We start from the raw sequence: 20,764 nt of genomic DNA, 5'->3' as shown, positions 1-20,764 counted from the left end.
TGACGAGAAGGAATACGTTCTTCTCGGATTTTGTAAGAGTCGAAATATTGATAATACCAAAAACGATGATTTCTAGGACCAGGATGATTGAAACACGAATTTTTGATAGTCAAATTAGGATCAATAGGATTAGGATTAGAAATTGGAATAGGTGGAGGATTTGGAGGTGGATTTGGTTGTCGGTGTGAACGACTAGATGAAGACCTAGCATGTTTAGGATTAGACATGGTGAAGGAAATCGGAATAGATTGGATAACCTGCAATTTTAAAAACAAATGTATGCAATTCAATTAATCCCAAAACTCAATTGAGTCCTCAATATTTCAAGGTTCTCTAAATCAATCCTAATGGGCAAAGTTTTTGAAAAACTTTTGAAAAAATATGGTTTTGAGAAACAATATATGTATAGTTTTCATAACAACAACATAATTTAATCAAAACACAATGATTTGAAAAACAACAATTTTTTTTTAATTTCGAAAATTTAAAATTTTTGGAAAATTTTTGTGTTTTTGATGAAATTAGTTGTAACATCTAGTTTCTAATCACTAAACAATCAATGCCCGATCACTATTTCAACCTAGAACTAATTAAAACTAATCCTATGTTCAAAATCAATGAAATAGAGAGTTTAGAAAAATTTACCTTGAAAGATGAAGATTGAGGGGATTTAGATGTTGTTTGCACGATTTTAATGACTCCAACAGGTTTAGAAGATGATATTTGAAGTGAATTCCGATTAATATCGTTGATTTGAGGCAAGAAAGGAGATAGGGAGAGAGTTTGGTCGGCAAGGAAGAAAATGGAGGGTTTTTGCGTGTTTTGAAGGGTTCTGCCCGATTTTAACAGAACCCCAGGGCGGTATCGATTCCCCTGTGGGGGGGATCGGTTCCCCTTCAAAGGGGGAATCGGTTCCCTCATGGGGGGATCGATTCCCTCTGCACCAAAATGCTAAAATCCGATTTTAAACACCCAAAATGCTAAATTAATTTTCTCTAGTGGTATTGGCAACTCATATATTGAAAATTAATTATGTTCAAACAATTAAATTAATCTTTAATTGATATTTGAACATAAAATTAATTTTTCATCAAGAATTATAAACTCCCCCTAACTAATAGCAATGAATGTAATAAAAAAATTACTATTATGAGCATTTTTCAGTATTTATTAAAAGTGTTAAAAATATTTCTAAACACTAAGTGAAGATAGGTTGGTCAAACCTAATTCTCTCCTAAGTGTCCAAAATCTTTCCTTGTCTAAGGGTTTTGTAAAGATATCCGCTAATTGATGCAAAGTATCAACATATTCTAGAACTACATCTTCCTTAGTGACATGGTCTCTAATGAAGTGATGTCTTATTTCAATGTGCTTAGTTCTAGAGTGTTTGATAGGATTTTTAGTGAGACAAATAGCACTAGTATTGTTACACTTGATAGGAATGGTACCTACTTCAATTCCATAATCAAAAGGTTGTTGTTTCATCCATAAAACTTGTGCACAACAACTACCGGCTGAAATGTATTCCGCTTCAGTGGTAGATAATGCAACACAATTTTGCTTCTTTGAAAACCAAGAAATCATCATATTTCCAAGTAATTGACAAGTACCGGAGGTGCTTTTCCTATCTAATTTGCATCCTCCATAATCCGCATCAGAAAAGGCATGCAAGCTAAAGCTAGAGTCTCTAGGATACCAAAGTCCTAAACTAGGAGTGTCCTTAAGGTATCTAAAGATTCTCTTAATAGCTAGTAAATGTGATTCCTTAGGACATGATTGAAATCTAGCACATAAGCAAACACTAAACATAATGTTCGATCTACTTGCAGTTAGATAAAGCAAAGAGCCAATCATTGACCTATATAATTTAACATCTACACATTTACCTCCTTCATCTAAGTCAAGCTTTGTTGAAGAGCTCATTGGAGTGTCATGAGGTTTCCCATTTTCCAGTCCAAACTTCTTGAGCATATCTTTGACGTACTTAGCTTGATTAATGAAGATGCCATCTTTTCTTTGTTTGATTTGGAGTCCCAAGAAAAATGAGAGCTCCCCCATCATGCTCATCTCAAACTCACTTTGCATTAGCTTAGAAAATTCTTGGCAAAGAACATCATTAGTAGAACCAAATATTATATCATCAACATAAATTTGAACTACTAATAAATCTTTACCTTTATGCTTTAAAAACAATGTAGTGTCAACATTTCCTTTTGAAAAACCTTTTTCAATTAAAAAAATTGACAATCTTTCATACCAAGCTCTAGGAGCTTGTTTTAAACCATAAAGAGCTTTTGTCAATTTAAGAACATGATCTGGAAATTTTGAATCTTCAAAACATGGAGGTTGTTCCACATACACTTCTTCTTTTATAAAACCATTTAAAAATGCACTTTTAACATCCATTTGATATAATTTAAATTCATGAAAACATGCAAATGCTAATAACATTCTAATTGCTTCCATCCTAGCTACGGGAGCATATGTTTCATCATAGTCTATGCCCTCTTCTTGAGTATACCCTTGAGCAACAAGTCTAGCCTTGTTTCTCACTATATTACCACTCTCATCAAGCTTATTCCTAAATACCCATCTAGTACCTACAGTAGATTTATTACTAGGCCTTTCAACTAATGTCCATACTTTACTTCTCTCAAATTGATTTAACTCTTCTTGCATAGCCATAATCCAATGTTCATCATTTAATGCTTCTTTAATATTCTTAGGCTCTATGCATGAGATAAATGCAACATAATTACAAATATTTCTAAGAGAAGATCGAGTTGTTACCCCTTTTGATGGATCACCTATAATTTCACCATCCTTGACATAGTTGTACTCTCTTGGATAAGATACTTCCCTTTCTTCAATGGTTGGATTCTCAAGAGGATCATGAGTTTCCTCATTTTTCGTTTCTTCCTTTGATGATGGTTCTCCAACTTCATGTCTAACATCATTTGTATTTATAACACCTACATCATCATTCACACAAGAATCCTTCCTTGGAAGGGGATTATCATCGAAAACAACATGTATAGACTCTTCTACAACTAAAGTTCTTTTATTAAATACTCGATAAGCTTTAGAATTTAAGGAGTAACCCAGAAAAATTCCTTCATCACTTTTAGCATCAAATTTGCCAAGGTTTTCTTTACCGTTGTTTAAAACAAAACATTTACATCCAAAAGGATGGAAATAGCTAATGTTAGGCTTTTTATTTTTGAAAATTTCATATGGAGTTTTCTTTAAAATTGGCCTAATCATTACTTGATTAACAACATAACAAGCAGTATTTGTGGCTTCCGCCCAAAAATATTTTGGCAAATTATTTTCACAAAGCATGGTTCTAGCCATTTCTTCTAAAGTTCGATTTTTCCTCTCAACAAATCCATTTTGTTGAGGGGTTCTAGGTGCTAAAAAAATTATGACTAATACCATTAGAATTACAAAATTCAATAAATCCAAGATTTTCAAATTCAGTGCCATGATCACTCCTAACACTAGTTATAGAGTAACCCTTTTCATTTTGGATTATTTTTGAAAATGTGATGAACTGTTCTAATGCTTCATCTTTAGTACTTAAAAATAGAACCCAAGTATATCTAGAATAGTCATCTACCAAGACAAATGCATATTGTTTTCCACCCAAGCTAGTAGTCCTAGTTGGCCCAAAAAAAGATTTACATGGAACAATTGTAATACTCTACTAGTTGATACGTCATTAATGGATTTAAAAGAAACACGCTTTTGTTTTCCTTTAGCACAAGCATCACAGATTTTATCATTATCAAATTTAAGCTTAGGCAACCCTCGAACTAAATCACCTTGAATTAGCCGTTGCAAAACACTCATACTAGCATGTCCTAGTCTCCTATGCCATAACCAACTATCATGTTCATCTTTAGCAACTAGGCATAAATTAGTCATATCAAAAGAATCTAAATGCACCATGTAAATGTTCCCTATTCTATGACCAACAAACATAATCCGATTAGATGCAATGTCAATGACTTTACAACCATTAATTTCAAATAAGACATTGAATCCTTTATCACATAATTGACTAATACTAAATAGATTATGCTTTAATCCATTCACATATAAAAACATTCTTAATTTGTATGGAAGAGGTATTACCTATTGTACCAATACCTTCAATGTGACCTTTTGAATTGTCTCCAAAAGTCACTTCTCCTCCATTTTTGGCGTTAAGCTCAATGAACCGGCTTTTGTCTCCGGTCATATGTCTTGAGCATCCACTATCAAGGTACCATGAATTTGAATTTTTTTCCCGTGCCTTGTAGCAATGCTCCTTTCCCTACAAACATAGATTAATTTTTGATTTTTGGTACCCAAATTCTTTTGGGTCCATATTCATTAGTTTCCAAAATCCTAGTCCCCTTAGGTATCCATTTGTGTAGGATATTTTTATCTTTAGTAGTAATGAGTTCTTTAGGAACCCACATACTTCTAACGATTTTTCCATTAGAGGTTCTTTGGGGACCTCTATGATTGTAGTTTCTAAAACTTTTTCTAACAAAGTTGGATTTTGAATTTCCACCTTTTTCAAAATGTTTTGTTCCAGCTTTATCAAAAGAAGTTTTAAGATCATCAATTTTCTTTTGATGATCATCATTTATCTTTGAAAGTAAATTTTGCAAATCTAAATTTTTCTTTTCAAACTCTTCTAGTTTGATTTACAAATCTTTGATTTTACTTTCAAGATCGTTGTTGGTTTTGGATATGAGTTTGTTTTCATTTTTCAATTTTGAAACATCATTTTTATATTTTAAAAATAATTTCTCATAATCCGAAGCCAACCCATTATATTCCTCTAATAACTCATCATAGGATAAATCATCAAAATCAGATGAGTTAGAGGTTACCTTAGAATCTTCCCTAAATACCATCAAGCACAAGTTAGCTACTTCTTGTTCCTCTTCATAGGAACTTTCTTCATCGCTCCATGTAGCCACATGAGCCTTGTGCTTATTCTTTGATTGACCCTTTTTCTTCAATTATGGGCAATCATATTTAACATGCCCTGGCTTTTTCCATTCGTAGCAAATGATTGGGTCCTTCTCTTTCGGTTCATTTTTTAGGCCTTCATTTCGTTTGAATTTTATTCCTCGATAAGGTCTCATCATTTTTCTGAACCGTTTGGCAAACAATGCCATTTCCTCGTCATCGTCATCGTTATTCGAATCACTCTCATCTTTTGTGGATTTGAGAGCAACTCCAATGTTTTTCTTCTTCTCCTTCTCCTTTGGTGTCTCGTCAATTTTGTCGAGGTCCACCTCATCTTCGAGCATCATTTCATGAGTGAGGAGTGACCCAATTAGCTCTTCAAGAGTTAAGGACGTTAAGTCCTTAGACTCGATGATTGTCGTCTTCTTTGATTGCCACGATTTTGGGAGGGAGTAGACTAACTTCCTCACAAGTTTTTCATTTGAAATGATCTCTCCATATGATTTGAGACCATTGACAATCGTTGAAAATCTATCCGTCATAGCTTTGATATCTTCATTTGGTTTCATCATGAAATTTTCATAGCTATGCGTTAGAATACTAATTTTAGATTTCTTTACCTCATCGGTACCTTCATGAGTGACTTGAAGTTTGTCCCATATTTCTTTGGCGGTTGTACACGATGAAACTCTTCCGTATTCATCTGGTCCAAGAGCACAAAAAAATGATATGGATGGCTTTGGAGTTGAGCTGGAACATTCTTGTCTCTCTTTCACTCCACAACCTTGGATGAGTGAGAGGTTTGATGTATCCTTCTTCTACAGCATTCCATGCTCCCATGTCACTTGCTTGAATGAAGTACATCATTCTATTCTTCCAATAGGCATAGTTAGCTCCATTGAAGAAAGGAGGCTTGTTGACGGGCATCGAATCGAGACCGGAGTCGAAGTTTGAAGCGGAGGCCATTGATGACTTTGATAATCGATATAACTCTTCCCGAATCAACTCAAGAGGCGATTAAACCTTCAAATGAGTTAGGCTCTGATACCAATTGATGAGTTAATCGATCGACGGAATTAGCCAAGAGGGGGGGTGAATTGGCAATTAAAATCGGTGGAAGCTTTTGCAGAAAATTGAAAAGATTTGCACAGCGATTTAGAGTGGTTCGACTTTCTCAATCAAAGTATACGTCCACTACCTTAGCTATCCACACTAAGGATTTTCCAACAAATTCACTAATTTGTTCTTTCTTTTGAGGCCAAAGAGATAACCTTACAACACCCTCAAGAATATACCCCATTTCTTGAGAACACTCTTTTCCCAAAGAGAAGATTACAAATTTGCAAACTTACAAGGAAAACCTCACAAGGTAAGATGTTTGCACAATTCTAGAACAAGAAAAGAACACTCAAAGATAATTACAAATGAGCACAAATGGTGTTCTTGAAAGCAAAATGAATATTGAAAGGAAAATTGGCTTGATTTGCACAAACTTGATGTTTGATGCTTTCTCTCTTGTTTCTCTATGATTTCTTCTTGATCAAGGGCTTCAGAACTTGTTTAAATACACCTTGAATCACTTCTGAACGTTGGGGATGATTAGTGAAGATCATATAGCCGTTTTAGTGTGAAAACAATTAATAAAACAGTTTGGAGTGTGGGGGGAATCGGTTCCCCTCATAGGGAATCGGTTCCCTAAGTGTAAAATTCAAATATTTCGACCGTTGAACAGGGGGAATCGGTACCCCCTATGGGGGAATCGGTTCCCTTCGAGCATTCTGGAAATCTCGGAGCCAAACCATTCAGGGGGGAATCGGTTCCCTCTGAGCAATCTGGAATTTTTGGCTTTGAAATGGTTCGAAATACTTTGAAAGATTATTTTGAAATTGTTTTAAGATTAAAACTTAATTTTACACTTAAGTAAGGATTAAAAATGATTTTTGAAATATTTTGAGTAATGTTTTGATATTCGAATAATTATATCGAATATACTTAGAAAATCATTTTGGAAAATCTTAAAATTCATTTAACTTAATTTGTTATATCGAAATATCAAAATGTTTTCAACAAATAACTAACTGATGACAATGATTGTGATGCAAGTTCCTAAAGAAGATGAATATACTAAAATTTGAAATACATATACTATAATTGATTTAATAATAAATATTTTAATTAATCAATTTAATTATGTAATTGTGATAAAATATTTGTCACTAATAAGGATAATATTAGTGTCTAAAATTTTGTCATTGTTATTAATCTTTTTGTGTCAAAAATTGTATTCACAAAAAACAAAAGTAATTGTGATAAAATTCAATAAATCGTCACTAATATAATAATGACAGAGTTATTAGTGACGAAAAGTGACGACTCAAAAGATTTATCACTATAATATTTAGTGACTGAATTTGATACTTTTAGTGATCATTCTTAGTATCACTGAAAATGCAAATTCTTGATTATGAAAGTCTTAGAAAAAGAATTTTGACCCCTTAATTTTTTTCATTTTTGTTTACTTTTGAATTTTTATTTATTTATATCAAATTAAATTAACTGGAAAAATAATATTTATAATAATTTTATATTTTTTCAATAAATTTTTCTATTTTCTGATTTTAAAGTTTTATAATTTTCAAAATGTTTAATTATTTAAATATATATTAATTTTTTTATAATACTTTAGTTATTTTCGAAAAAAAATTGATATATATTTAATGATTATTTTTCAATTAATTGAATTTGATAAAACATAAAAATTTAGAAGTTATATTAGTATTTTCTTTGTAACTTATCCATATTAATAAAAAAAAATTAAAAATCAATGTATGAATCAAGTGATATTAATAATTTTTCCGGTAAGCAAAAACAATTGATAACGTTCCCCTTGGGAGTTTTTGCTTTGTCATTTTCCACCAAACCAAAATGGGATTCCCTCTCTTCCTCTCATTGTGTTACTCATTTTCATTTCTCATTATTTTCTGCTAAAAGACAGTGATGTCCAAAGCCAGGAGGAAAGAACAGGCAGTGATTTAACAACACAGAAATAACTTATTATTGTTGAAGTGAAACTCCTGCCACGGCTACCAGCGGCAACAACTCCTTAGATTCATCACTGCCCACTCAAAGGTAAACTTTTTCACCCTCTTTCTAGTTCCTTTTTAACATGCATATGCTTCACTGATTGTGTCAATGTTGTTTTCCTGCTCGCCAATTGGATCAGTGTCTAGGTTTACTAAATAGTTTATCTCTTCCTGAAGTGAAATCATGGTTATCCGTATGTACAGCTGACATCTTAAATTGATACTAAATAGTTCAAGTTTCTTTTTTATTTGTTTCTATCTATTTCAGCCAACACTCGACTGTTCTAATACCTAAGCAAAATTAATGTATTTATTTTCCCTTTGGCGGTTAGCGGGGAAAGTGGCATTGGTCACCGGTGGAGCATCTGGCATCGGCAAGGCAATTGTTCGTCTAATTCACAAGCATGGTGCCAAAGTCTGCATAATTGATGTGCAAGACAGCCTTGGGCTCCAAGTCTGTCAATCCCTCGAGGACGGCCTGGACGTTTTGCTTTTTCCATTGTGACGTGACAAAGGGGTAGGAAGTTCGGTGTGCGGTCGACTTTGCAGTCCACAAGTTTGGTACGCTCGATATCATGGTCAACAATGCCGGATTATCAGGTCCACCGTTTGGTGATATCCGTAATTACGATTTATCCGAGTTTGAGAAGGTGATAGATGTGAATGTGAAGGGTGTGTTTTCATCGGAATGAAGCATGCTGCTAGGATTATGATCCCTCGTGGAAAGGGTTCCATAATTTCTGTTTAGTATTTCGAGCGTCATTGGAGGACTTGCACCGCACACATACACAAGCTCCAAACATGCTGTGATAAGCCTGACCAAGAACGTTGCAGCTGAGTTAGGCAAATAAGGGATACGTGTGAATTGTGTTTCTCCGTATGCCGTCCCGACCGACTTGGCTTTCGTTCACTTTCCCAGGGATGAAAGAACCGAGGACGTGCGAGACGGTTTTCGTTCTTTCATCGGGAGAAATGCTAACTTGAGTGGGGTGGAATTGACAGTGGATCATGTAGCGAATGCGGTTCTGTTCTTAGCAAGTGATGAAGCAGGGTATATAAGTGGTTACAATCTTACGGTTGATGGTGGTTTTGCAATTTCGAACCACTCACTGCGGGTCTTCAGATGAGTATTTATGAAATTCAGATATGAAGTAATTAAGAAAGTTTCATCAGTGTAGCTTTGATTGAACTTGTAGTAGATTGTTGCAGGCTAAGTTATGTCAGTTCCTTGATAAAGAACCTAAATCTATAATATTCCATTCCAGTAAGTAGATAAAACAGGTGGAGTTGTATTGTTCTTATTATCACTGCACAAGCATTTAAACCTGTTCGTTATTTGCTGAAGTTTATGTGAAAATGGATTGATTTCCATGGATTGAAGTTTATGTTAAATCTCTTCACTCCTCTCTTCCGCGCAATCCCCAATTCAAAAAACCTAAAAAAAAATCTCAAGCCTTTAGCCTTAACAATTGAGCAAAAACCTAGAAAAAAGTAGATGGAGAAATGTGTCCTAAGAATGAGGAACTAGCTAATTACTTGTTGCAAAAGAGGCAAGAGCTGGAAAGAGAATTTCACAATGGCGCATGATAGCGATATTCTCTGGGTGCACGTTAGTAGGGCTAATGGAAACTGAGAATTTCGTCGTGTCGCCGGTGTTTCGATCGTCCTTCCATCTGCAAATCTCTCCTGCTTATGTTCTTTCTTCTCAATTGTTCCTCCAATGGATTGGAGAAATCTGTTTGGATGCTCAGCTGGACAAGATTTGGAATTTTTCCCTCCTTCAAGCCGAGAAGGGGTCCCTAAGGTTCAACCTCCATCTGAGGCCTTTGAAGCCGGAATCTCATCATGGAAGCTCTCTCTCGTCGGGCAATAACTAGGGGCTTCTCCAAATTTCGTTTCATTGCAAAAGATCACTGCCAATTTATGGAAAAACGCTCTGCAAGGTTCTCAAGTTCAGGTCAGTAAAGCAGGAAGAACCCTCTTCATTTTTTCTTTTAAATCCAAAACTGCTAGAGATTGGGTCTTAGAAAACGGACCTTGGCACATCATCAACAAGCCATTGATTCTCAGAAAATGGGAACCAAACCTTAGACGACTCAATTTCGATTTATCGAAAATTCCAGTTTGGGTTAAACTATTTAACGTTCCCCTGGAACTCTATTCTCGTACTGGTTTAAGCTACATCGCAAGCGCAATAGGAGTCCCTCTCTCTATGGACTCCATTACAGCTTCAAAATCAAGACTGGAATATGCCAAAGTTTGTGTTGAAATAGGGGTAAACGATGAACTCCCAAAATTCATAGACGTTGTACTTAGAGATGGGCAAGCAGCTTCTATTTCTGTTGATGTACCCTGTATACCATCCTGCTGTAGAAAATGTATGGTATTCGGTCATAGTGAGAAAGGTTGCCCGGATAAACCAATTTCTGCTCCGACCACAACTCAGGTTTGGATTAAAAAGGGAGCTTCACAAACAATCTCAGAAGCCTCTACAGAAGGAAAAACAGAAGCTTCACATGAACCAAAGAATACTGTCTCAAGTGTCAAACAGATGCATAGCATACACAAAGGCGTAAATGGAAAGGAATCAGTTTGTACAGAATTTACTAAAGTCCCAAATGATTCTGTTGTTGAAAACACAGTCCTTTACGACCCTGCTGCCGAGAAAGAATCTACTGCAAATCTGGTTGGATGCTCCAACAGTGTGTTCAATGGACCATCTACTTCGAATGAAGCAACTGTGGCCACTCAACCTACTGTCCTAACCGATTCTGCTGCTGTGAATGAGTCCATTGCTTCTGATCAAGCAGTTCCAAATGATGATTACCTGGACACCAACATCTCATCAATTGTTAAACAAGGAAGAAGCAAGCAGATCAAAGACAACTCAAAAGTTGTCCTGGCAGGATCAAAAAACAGATACGCCATCCTAAATTCAATTGACGAAAATTATGCCACAGAGAGTCAATCAAGGAAAGTACGCACTGCTGCTTTAGGTGTTACAACTCTTCTCAACGAACTCAAAAAGAAGAAGAAGGACCACTTAGACAGATCAAAAAACTCAACAGCAGAAGGTAAAGTGAGTGGTTTGGCCTCTCCTCCTCAATGAATATCAATATCAGTTTTTGGAATGTTAGAGGTCTAAATAGCCCTCTAAAACAAGACAAAGTACTTCAAAGAGCCTATCAAAATAAAGTAGATGTATTATGTTTGTTGGAGACCCGTGTAAAGGTGGAAAAGTCAGTGGGTTTACTGGAATCTAAATTTGCTAAGTGGAACGTTTGCGCAAATTATGAATTCGCTCAAAACGGAAGGATTTGGATTCTGTGGAAAAAAGACTTGGACCTTCTGATCAATGCATTACTGTCAAAGGTTCTTTTCAAGGAGCTCCTATGATTATTACTGCAACTTATGGCAGCAACGACGGAATTACTCGTAGACTTCTATGGCATCAGCTGCGTGAAATTGATAACCAATATGGCCATCTCCCTTGGATAATAGGAGGGGACTTCAACATAATTTTGAATGCGAATGAAACCTCTGATCATGAGTTACTTGGCCCTGTCTCATCTCCCGAAATGAAAGACTTCCTCGATGTCACGCAAGAACTATCTCTACAAGACCATCCTTACTTTGGTCCATTGTTCACTTGGAGTAACAAGCAGCAAGAATATTTCGTTGCAAGGAAACTTGACAGGGTGCTCTTCAATCCCTTGTGGGCAAAAGAATTTCAAAATTCATTTGTTGAATTCCTTACTCAACAAGCTATTCAAGATAATCCTATGCAAGTCCTTTTCGAGACTTAATACCAATGTTATTAAAATTGGACCGACCGGTTCGACCGGTTGAACCGTGAATCAGTAGCTTGTCCGGTCCAGTTAACTCCCAAAATCGGATGAGCACAGAACCGGTAAAGAACCGGCTAAGAACCGGCAAAACCGGGGTGAACCGGCTGAAAATTGACAAAGCCGGTGTGAACCGTCGGTTATCTTTTTTTCTTTAAAAAAAATTAAACCAAACGAAGTCATTTATTAAACGAGCCGAGTCGAACTCGAGTACTGCTGAGCTCGACTCAAACTCGAAAACTTAAAAATAAGCTCAACTCGACTCAAAAACTCACGAGCTAAAAATTATCAAGTTCAACTCGAACTCGAAATATAATATTGAAACTTGAACTCGAAAAGGGTCGAACTCAAAAAATATTTAGAAGTTCAATTAAAGCCTGAAATTCGAGCTCAATTGAAGCAAAAGAATAGTTCGCTCTGTGCTCACCAAAAGGCTCCATGATTTTGAATGTCAAATTACCTATAGTATTTATAGAAGTCAGTTGAGATGCTCTTCTATGTTTCTTAGCCATGTGGGATTGTTTTGTTCTCATATTTTTACTCTTTAGACTTTTGGGATGCTCTACTATGTTTCTTAGTCATGCGAGATTGTTTTTTTTTCTAAAAAAATTAAATTAAAAGACATCGTTTGTTATGATTTTTTTCAGCCCCAAATTTATTTTTTGATTATAGTTATATAATTATATTTATTATTTAATATGTTTTACCTTAAATATTATGTTGTAGTTGATTTGAATCATTTTGTTTCACTTGATTTTATGTTTTTTATCTTATATATGTTATGACTTGTGATATTTTTATACCTTTTAATATTGTAAACTTAAAAAAAATGTTATATATATATTAATATTGCTTTGAATATTATGTAAAAAAATTTTAAAAAAAATATTATTTTATATAAAATCCAGTTGAACCAGTACCTTCACTGATTCAAGGTATGACCCGGTTTTAAAAACATTGCTTAATACAGATTGCTACAGTGACATTTCAATATGAGTCAAGCAAAAGAAATCAGAGTTGGAATTGCAACAATTATCAACTTTAAGAGGAGATGACGTACTCGAGAAGGAGCTTACTCTACAAAATGAACTAAAATCTCTCGAAGAAGCCGAGCTTATGTTCTTAAAACAAAAGGCAAAAGCTCAATGGTTAAAGGAGGGAGACAGATGCACAAAATTTTTCCACTCTATCGTTGCTGCCAAAAATAAACGGGATACAATCAGAGTGCTTGTTGATGAACGAGGAAGTAGGCTTGAATCCTTTGACGATATGGCCTCCGAGGTGATTAATTACTTCAAAAGGCTTATCCGCACTGATGATCCCGTTGTAACTAATTGTAACCCTGCTATACTAAAAGATCTGTTGTAATATAAATTGTCAATTGGAGCTACATCTGATCTGGTCAAGGAAGTATCTAAAGAGGAGATTAAAACTGCTATTTTTAATCAAGGAAATGATAAAGCTCCAGGCCCAGATGGCTACACCCCATACTTTTTCAAAAAATGTTAGAATATGGTTGAAGACGACGTGATGAATGCAATTCAGTACTTCTTTCAAGAAACTTTGTTGCTGCCAGCCTTCAATGCTACAACAATTGCCTTGGTTCTTAAAATTCCAAACCCAAGTAAGATTCAAGACTTTCAACCTATCTCATGTTGCTCTGTTGTCTACAAGTCAATTACCAAGATTATAGTCAACAGAATGACCAATCTGCTCCCAGAAGTGATTACTTTGAATCAGTCCGCTTTCGTTAAAGGACGCAATATTGTTGACAACACTCTCCTCGCTCAATAACTAGTTAAAGGCTACGGAAGGAAATCAATTTCCCCAAGATGTTGTATGAAAATTGACCTACGTAAGGCTTTCGACTCTCTCCATTGGGGCTTCATTTCTGCAATCCTATCTGCTATGGAACTTCCACCTATTTTCATCAATTGGATTAAAGCTTGTTACTCAGAAGTAAGATACTCCATCTCTTTCAATGGCAGTCTGATTGGCTACTTCAAGGGTGCCATGGGTATAAGGCAGGGTGACCCCCTATCTCCTCTATTATTTGCCCTCTCAATGAATGTGCTATCCAGACTTCTTAATTTAGCTGCGACACGAGGTATGTTTGGCTTCCATCCTAAATGCAAGAAGATATGTCTTACTCACTTAATGTTTGCAGATGATCTCCTAATCTTTTGTAAAGGAACTGTAGAATTTGTTATAGGAGTCATCAGTGTCCTAGATAAATTCTATGAAATGTCTGGACTTCAGCTTAATGCGGCCAAATGTGAATTTTACGCTGTTGGTATCCCTATTAATAATATAGAGACTATACATAGAATCACGAGTTTCACACATGGAAGCTTACCTGTGAGATACTTAGGGGTACCTCTAGTAACGAGAAAACTTTCTGAAAAGGATTGTGGACTCCTCATTGAAAAAAATCAAAGCCAAGCTCCATCACTGGTCAGGCAAACACTTGAGTTATGCAGGAAGGCTCGAACTTATCAGAGTTGTCTTATTTAGTGTTGCTAACTACTGGTGTAGACAATTATTTTTACCACAATCTATTATAAACAGGATTAAGCAACTATGTTCTCGTTTTCTCTGGAAAGGTTCAGACAAGGCTGCTACTGGCGCTAGAGTAAGCTGGAGATTGATATGCGCCTCGAAATCTGAATGAGGCATCGCTTAAAGGACTTAAAAACATGGAACAAGGCGTGTATAATTTAGCTCATTAGAAACATCTTAGCAGGAGAGGGCTCACTGTGGGTTGCTTGGATCAAATCCTACGTGTTAAAAGATAGAGACTTTTGGCACTCAGAAGGTGGAACTAATGCTAGTTGGAGCTCCAGGAAACTATTAAAACTTAAAAGAGAAGCACAAACTGTTTTTTCTACAGGAGCAATGATGACTCGCGCCATTTGGGATGAGATTAGAGTAAAGAGGGACAAAGTTATTTGGCATAATCTAATTTGGTTTCCTCTTCACATACCAAAACACAGCATGATTGCTTCGATGGCTATCTTGGACAGACTGCCAACTAGGAATACGCTTCAACGTATGAGCATTATAACAGATGGCTTGTGTGTTCTGTGCAATGAGGACCGGGAGACAAGAGACCATCTATTCCTTGAATGTCCTCTAGCGGTTTCTCTTTGGAAAGCCATTCTGTAACTCTCCGGATTAAGGTCACCTTTTATGTCCTGGAACAACTTCTTAGCATCGGTTTCTCATGCTTGGAAAGGTAAATCCCTACTTATCACAATTTTGAAACTTGCATGGTGTGCATTTCTCTATTCTCTATGGGATGAACGAAACAGAAGGTTGTTCAAAGGAATCTCCAGAAATGCAACAGAAATTCTTAAAGCTATCAAGGAGATTGTCGGAATTCAACTTAGAGGTTGGAATATTAATAGACTTGATAGTGTTAATATTACTATTTGTAAGAAATGGAGTATTGAATAACCTATACTCTGTTTTGTTAATAGGTTGTTCTTGACTTTACGTTGTTTCTTCATTGATGATTGTTTTGTAGCAGAACACTGCTCTTTTGGGTAATAAATTTTTCAATTATCCAAAAAAAAGAGCTGGAAATAGACTCTTTATGAAAACCGTGCGTGACCATGACAAACAATCAATTCCCATGGATCCGAATCAACGAAGCAGCCAGTAACTGCAGAAAAACCAGGTAAGCCCCACCCCACTTCACTGCTGCTCTCCTCATTCGATTTCGCAAAGAACCAACCTGTCTAACTAACTGGAGACCCTTTTCTCGACCATTGACCGAGTGAAATTCATCCTTGTTGGACCTCCTCTAGTGGGGCATCATCTCGCGAGTTTACACTCTCTTGCGTGTCTCACAACGAGGTGGATGATTGACCGTATGCGAGAGTAGGCTGAGGTTGATTCTATACACGAGTAGGTGATTGAACATAGGCCAACAAGGTCAGCCTAACCTAAGTAGATGGCCGCATACTAGGCAACATACTTTATGTTAGTATAGACCAATCGAGAAAGTCCACAACCCTAGGACAGAGCTGTTCATCTCGTGATGCTAGGCCGGGTGAGGATGGAACCATCAGTGCCACATCTCCTATCCCCGGGATGTATGTAGAGATCCCCTCTTACCAGGCTTACGAGGGACTTCTTTCGCCAATGGTTGGATCAAATACTTTAGTTAGAGGTGGGGATTCCTGCACGATCAAGATAAATTACGTTGACCGCCGAACCATCCTACCTGGTGTTCTCTGCCCTATTCAGTTAGTCAAAATAAAAGAAAACACTGACATGACTCTTTCAAAGGCATACAACAATATTTGCAACGCTCAGCATCCCATCAAGACACTCAAAGATCTCAGTAACGTCAAGTATTCTCCTTTCTTCTTCTTTTTCATCTGATCATTTGCATTTTCAATGAAAGTAAAGTTGATTTCTTTGGGCTGTTTCTTTTTCCTGGTGTGGGTTTTGGGTGGTTTTCAAAATCAGAATTTGATGTAGGTCGGTCTAGCTATTTCATTTCGCAAACATTTTTTTTTACTTATTTATTTTTTCTTGGAATAATTTAGCTTATGTTTGTGGATAGAGGTGTTGGGAAATGGATTCTGGTGCTTTTGCGTGGCTATTTTGACGGTGGTTCAGGAAGTTCAAAACCAGAAGACATAACTAGAAAGGGTACTTAATTTTTTTTTGAACTTCTTTTATGTATTCATCCTCTTGAATTGTTCGATTTTCTTCCTTTCCGATTCTTATTTAATGCACGATTAGATAAAAAACTAAAGGAAACAGACGTTATTTGCCCCAAAAGAATTCAGTGGCGTATGCATGATTGATTACTCTATATAGGTATTTATGTTTATCTTTATGTTAAATCGTTATTGTCACATGTTATTTCTATATTGATTTGAAGTATCGATGGGTATACCTCGTCAATAAGGAAACCGTAGATGGGAATGAATTTATGCATAAGCAGGATCTTATTGATGCAACTGAAGCAAGTGGACTCTCACGGGCGTCTATTCCATATGTTGATTTTTTTGCATTTAATTAAACTTTTTCTTCTCAATACTTTTAGTGATTTTGGAGCTTGATTGGTGGTTTAAATCTGGATTTGTGCATTATTAGGCCAGAGAAAGGAAAAGGGAAACCTAGCCAATTTGGAATTTCTTCAAGGGACTGGTATAGCGGATGGACCTGCATGTCTACGCTTATAAAAAAGGGATTTGTTGTGAAATCAAGTTGTCCGGCAAAGTATGGATTTTATTTTGTTTATTTTATTCCTTTTTAATGATACCAGACTGTTGCTTCAGCATATTATTAACATTATTTGGTTGGCTGCATGTGGTTGGCTGATTGCTTAGTGATTTGTGTTTTATGTATGAAATGCTAACTTCCTTTTTGAGGATACATGCTGACACCAGAAGGCAAGGAAGCAGCACGTGAATGCCTCATGAAATCTAAACTGGAAGACCCCTTAGAAAATATGGTTGATGTGGAAAGGGTTTCACAACCAGACGCGCAAAATGCATCTGTTCAGGAGTTATGCGATTCTGATTTGTGTACAGAAGAGACAACTGAAAAAGCTGTTTTTCAGTCGAAAAAATCCATTGATGTTCCTTTTGATTGTCTTGAAAGGGTATATGACAATTGAGATGCTTGTAGCTTCTGATTGAAAATTCATTTGACTTACAAACAATTGTAGTTTCAGATTAAGTGTTAGCCTCTTAGACCATGAAGCATTATTACCTACTGTGGAATATGTTTACTGTTTGTGCTCCTGAACTTTCTAATATGTACTTTTGTCCTGTTTCCTCTGAGGGTTTTGTTCCCCTAATCTCTTGATTTCCTTTTTGTAGTGTACTCACATGGAGTACTCGAAGGAACAAGTTCTTTCTGCTTTTGCTGAAGTCTCTGAAACTTCGAAGAACAAGGAGATTTCTTCACTTTTGCCAGCAGTCTTGTGTCGTCTTCGAGAAGATTAAGTTTATGGTTAGATATTGTCAATTTGAATATTACTCAATAAATAACTGAGAGGATCATTTTCATTTTTGAAAATTGTGGGACATGATATGATTCTTCTTCTATAAATGCTCAGGGAAAGAACCTCATGATGGAGTGCAAAATATTGGGATTCAATTAAGTACAGATGACGGAGATAGGCTAAACTTATGTAACTTTAAGGCCTGTTCTTCCTCTGTATGTGAATTCCAATTCGATTATCTTGTATCTGTGTCTCAGATATGTTATGATGGGATATGAAGCACTGATAAAAAAATTTCCTGAAAGAAACAATACTAAAAAATGGCTTGAGTGAAAACAAGAATATTTTGATTAGACATGGTGTCTAATAAATATTTCTTCCTTATGAACTGCAAGAGCCTAAGGAACTCATTTTTTTTGTAAAGGATCCACTCTAATTCAAATAGTTCAGACTGTGCTAAGATACATATTTTTTTGAGCTTTGTTTGCTTGGCTATTATATGCTACTAATAGCTAAGGACTGCTTGCTCTCAAATTTTCTTAATGTTGATCGTAGTTTGTTCATTTATAGGTTTACTATTTTCCCATTTTTCGTGAGTTCTATTTATAACTTGCATGAAGAGCTGCCATTACCCTGGTTGATATTTTGATATATCATATGTGCAGAGGCCAAGTTCAAATGATCTAACAGCAGATATGGATGTCTTAAGCATTCCGCCTCTGAGCTTTGGGGAGAGGTTTGAGGATGTATATGAAGTAATCTTAATATTAGATGATCGAGAGCAATTTACCAGTCAAGGGTTAGTAACTCCATACCCTTACCCTTTTGTTTGATATGCGCTTACAAGTTTAGCAATGTGTGTAATGTCTTGTGGCTAACAGTGCACGGTCCAAGAAAATGTTGGAGAAGATTTGCGCAGAATTCAAAATCAAAATAAATGTGAGCATTTGGTCCCTTTTCATATTCCTTACTTTCATCATAATTTTGTAATAAGCTGAGACACAGGCATAATTTCTTTATATGTTGATGGCTGAGACTAACAGTTATTTGTATGCTATTCTTATCTTGTGTTGAAATAAATTTACATTTTGGTTGGCCTAAACTCCATCGTTTCTATTAGCAGTTGATTTTCTTATATACATTTAGCGGTTCAGTGCAAATTTTTATTTGTTTTTTATTACTAATAAAATTGCCAAAGCTAATATTTAAAATTGGGCATATACATATTTATGTTTTGTTAATAAGCCTGAATTTGTACTAAATTTCTCAGTGAACTGTCTCTTGTAGTTGACATATGAATTCTTGATTACGGATGATGAGATGCTTAGACGGATCAACTCACCATCCATGTCTAAGAACCTCAACACCGATCGATCACAGAGAGTCTTGCAGATGAACCAACGTACATTAGGAGAGTGGCTTAAGAAAGAGCCAATCCGTGCATATAGCCCGAGTTCTGACTTGTCGTCACCATCACCGTTATCCCCGCTTACCCTGGCCCCTGCACCGAAAATGGTGAACTTTCTATCTGCCCTTCGGGGACTGTCACCGAAATTGATAGTTATAACCGAGCAGGAATCCAAACATAACGGCTCTACTCTAATGGAGAGGGTAATGGAAGCATTGAATTTCTATGCTGCACTCTTCGATTGCTTAGAGTCTACGGTATCGAGAGCTCCGATAGAGCGACAAAAGGTCGAGAAGATGCTTTTCGGGGAGGAATTAAGAACATCATAGCTTGCGAAGGTGTTGAGAGAAAGAAGAGACATGAAAAGGTTGAGAAATGGATTCTGAGATTCGAGTTGGCAGGGGTTCGAAAGGGTGCCATTAAGCTACCATGGCATGTTGCAGGCGGGACGATTGTTGCAGACCAATAACTATGATGGTTATAAAATCAAAGAGGATAATGGACGTGTGGTAATCTGCTGGCAAGAAAGACCTCTGTATTCAATGTCAGCCTGGGGGGTTAGACCCTAAAACTTTTAAGATATTTAGTTTTTACACATTCTTTGTGTGCGCTTGTTTCCTACTTTATCTTGTTCGTGTCTCTGTAAAGAATATCAGGTTTTTCTCTGCGTTCTCATAATGTTGTTATGAAAAGTGTGAGAACCGCTTGTTTGGTTCACATATGCACCCACGTCGTAGTCTTTGGCATGGATCTAAACCACGGTTCGTTATCGGAATAACATATAACGGTAAATGTATCATCTAAAACTATTATAGTGTGATTATGATATTTGCAATGATAGTGATAACACCTACAATCATGATAAATATAAGGCAACCGAAAATTCGACTGTCATGATAATTTAAGTCTCTGACGTTGGTTCACATATGTCTCACGTTCTCTTCTGAGGATATTCCCAAGATTCTACTACAGACGCTCACATTTTACTTAGGAGAGGGTGAGACTGGTGAATATGGTCTTAAGTGGTGGTATTTTACGATAAATTTGGGTTACTCTAAAGGTCTCTAAACACAAAATATAAATAATTTATTTTGTGTAATCATGCTATTTTGTGAGATTTCCGAGCGTTCAAAAGACATTGGTGATTTCAATCTTTTTGTATAGAATGTATTTAATGTGCATGTACATGGTTTGGGTGTCTGATGTTTAGGGATGTAAATGAACATAGAGTTCGGTGAACCGTTCGTATAACGTTCGTTTATGTTCATGTATTAAGTTAAATAAACGAACATGAACAAAAAAATTATGATCATTAATGAACGAACACGAACAAAGGTGTGTTCGGTTTGTTTATGTTCACGAACAAGCTCGTTTATGAGTTTATTTATCAACTCGTTCATTTATGTTTATGAGCAAACTCGATTACCCAATTCTCCTTTCCCTTTTTTTTTTACATTTTAAATATGTGTGAAGATAAGGATTAAATAGAACA

The 20,764-nt window shown here is 36.1% G+C and overlaps 4 protein-coding genes and 1 pseudogene across 4 annotated transcripts; all 5 read left to right on the top strand.

Annotated features, from left to right (window-relative positions):
* Window positions 1-8,355: 8,355 nt before the first annotated feature.
* LOC120116893 lies at window positions 8,356-9,303 on the top strand (annotated as a pseudogene).
* A 331-nt stretch (window positions 9,304-9,634) lies between these two features.
* LOC120116891 lies at window positions 9,635-13,264 on the top strand. Its single transcript, XM_039137280.1, has 4 exons — window positions 9,635-9,917; window positions 9,995-11,125; window positions 11,424-11,839; window positions 12,899-13,264. The coding sequence occupies exons 1-4, from the start codon at window positions 9,635-9,637 to the stop codon at window positions 13,262-13,264; spliced, it is 2,196 nt and encodes a 731-aa protein (XP_038993211.1).
* Window positions 13,265-13,804: 540 nt separating this feature from the next.
* LOC120116890 lies at window positions 13,805-15,061 on the top strand. Its single transcript, XM_039137279.1, has 4 exons — window positions 13,805-14,003; window positions 14,064-14,355; window positions 14,465-14,528; window positions 14,618-15,061. Exons 1-4 carry the CDS (start codon window positions 13,805-13,807, stop codon window positions 15,059-15,061), a joined length of 999 nt encoding a protein of 332 aa, XP_038993210.1.
* Window positions 15,062-15,379: 318 nt separating this feature from the next.
* On the top strand, window positions 15,380-17,097 carry LOC120116889. Its single transcript, XM_039137278.1, has 3 exons — window positions 15,380-16,254; window positions 16,470-16,558; window positions 17,009-17,097. The coding sequence occupies exons 1-3, from the start codon at window positions 15,992-15,994 to the stop codon at window positions 17,095-17,097; spliced, it is 441 nt and encodes a 146-aa protein (XP_038993209.1). The 5' UTR covers window positions 15,380-15,991.
* Window positions 17,098-17,161: 64 nt separating this feature from the next.
* Window positions 17,162-19,964, top strand: LOC120116799. Its single transcript, XM_039137220.1, has 5 exons — window positions 17,162-17,519; window positions 17,740-17,872; window positions 18,530-18,663; window positions 18,746-18,803; window positions 19,152-19,964. Exons 1-5 carry the CDS (start codon window positions 17,374-17,376, stop codon window positions 19,599-19,601), a joined length of 921 nt encoding a protein of 306 aa, XP_038993151.1. The 5' UTR covers window positions 17,162-17,373; the 3' UTR covers window positions 19,602-19,964.
* The last annotated feature ends 800 nt before the right edge of the window (window positions 19,965-20,764 follow it).

Source organism: Hibiscus syriacus, unplaced genomic scaffold (genome assembly GCF_006381635.1).
Source record: "Hibiscus syriacus cultivar Baekdansim isolate YM2019G1 unplaced genomic scaffold, ASM638163v2 tig00110303_pilon, whole genome shotgun sequence".
Classification (NCBI taxonomy): Eukaryota; Viridiplantae; Streptophyta; class Magnoliopsida; order Malvales; family Malvaceae; genus Hibiscus; species Hibiscus syriacus.
The sequence above is the reverse complement of the archived record's forward strand: the minus strand, read 5'-3'. Positions and strand labels throughout refer to the sequence as shown.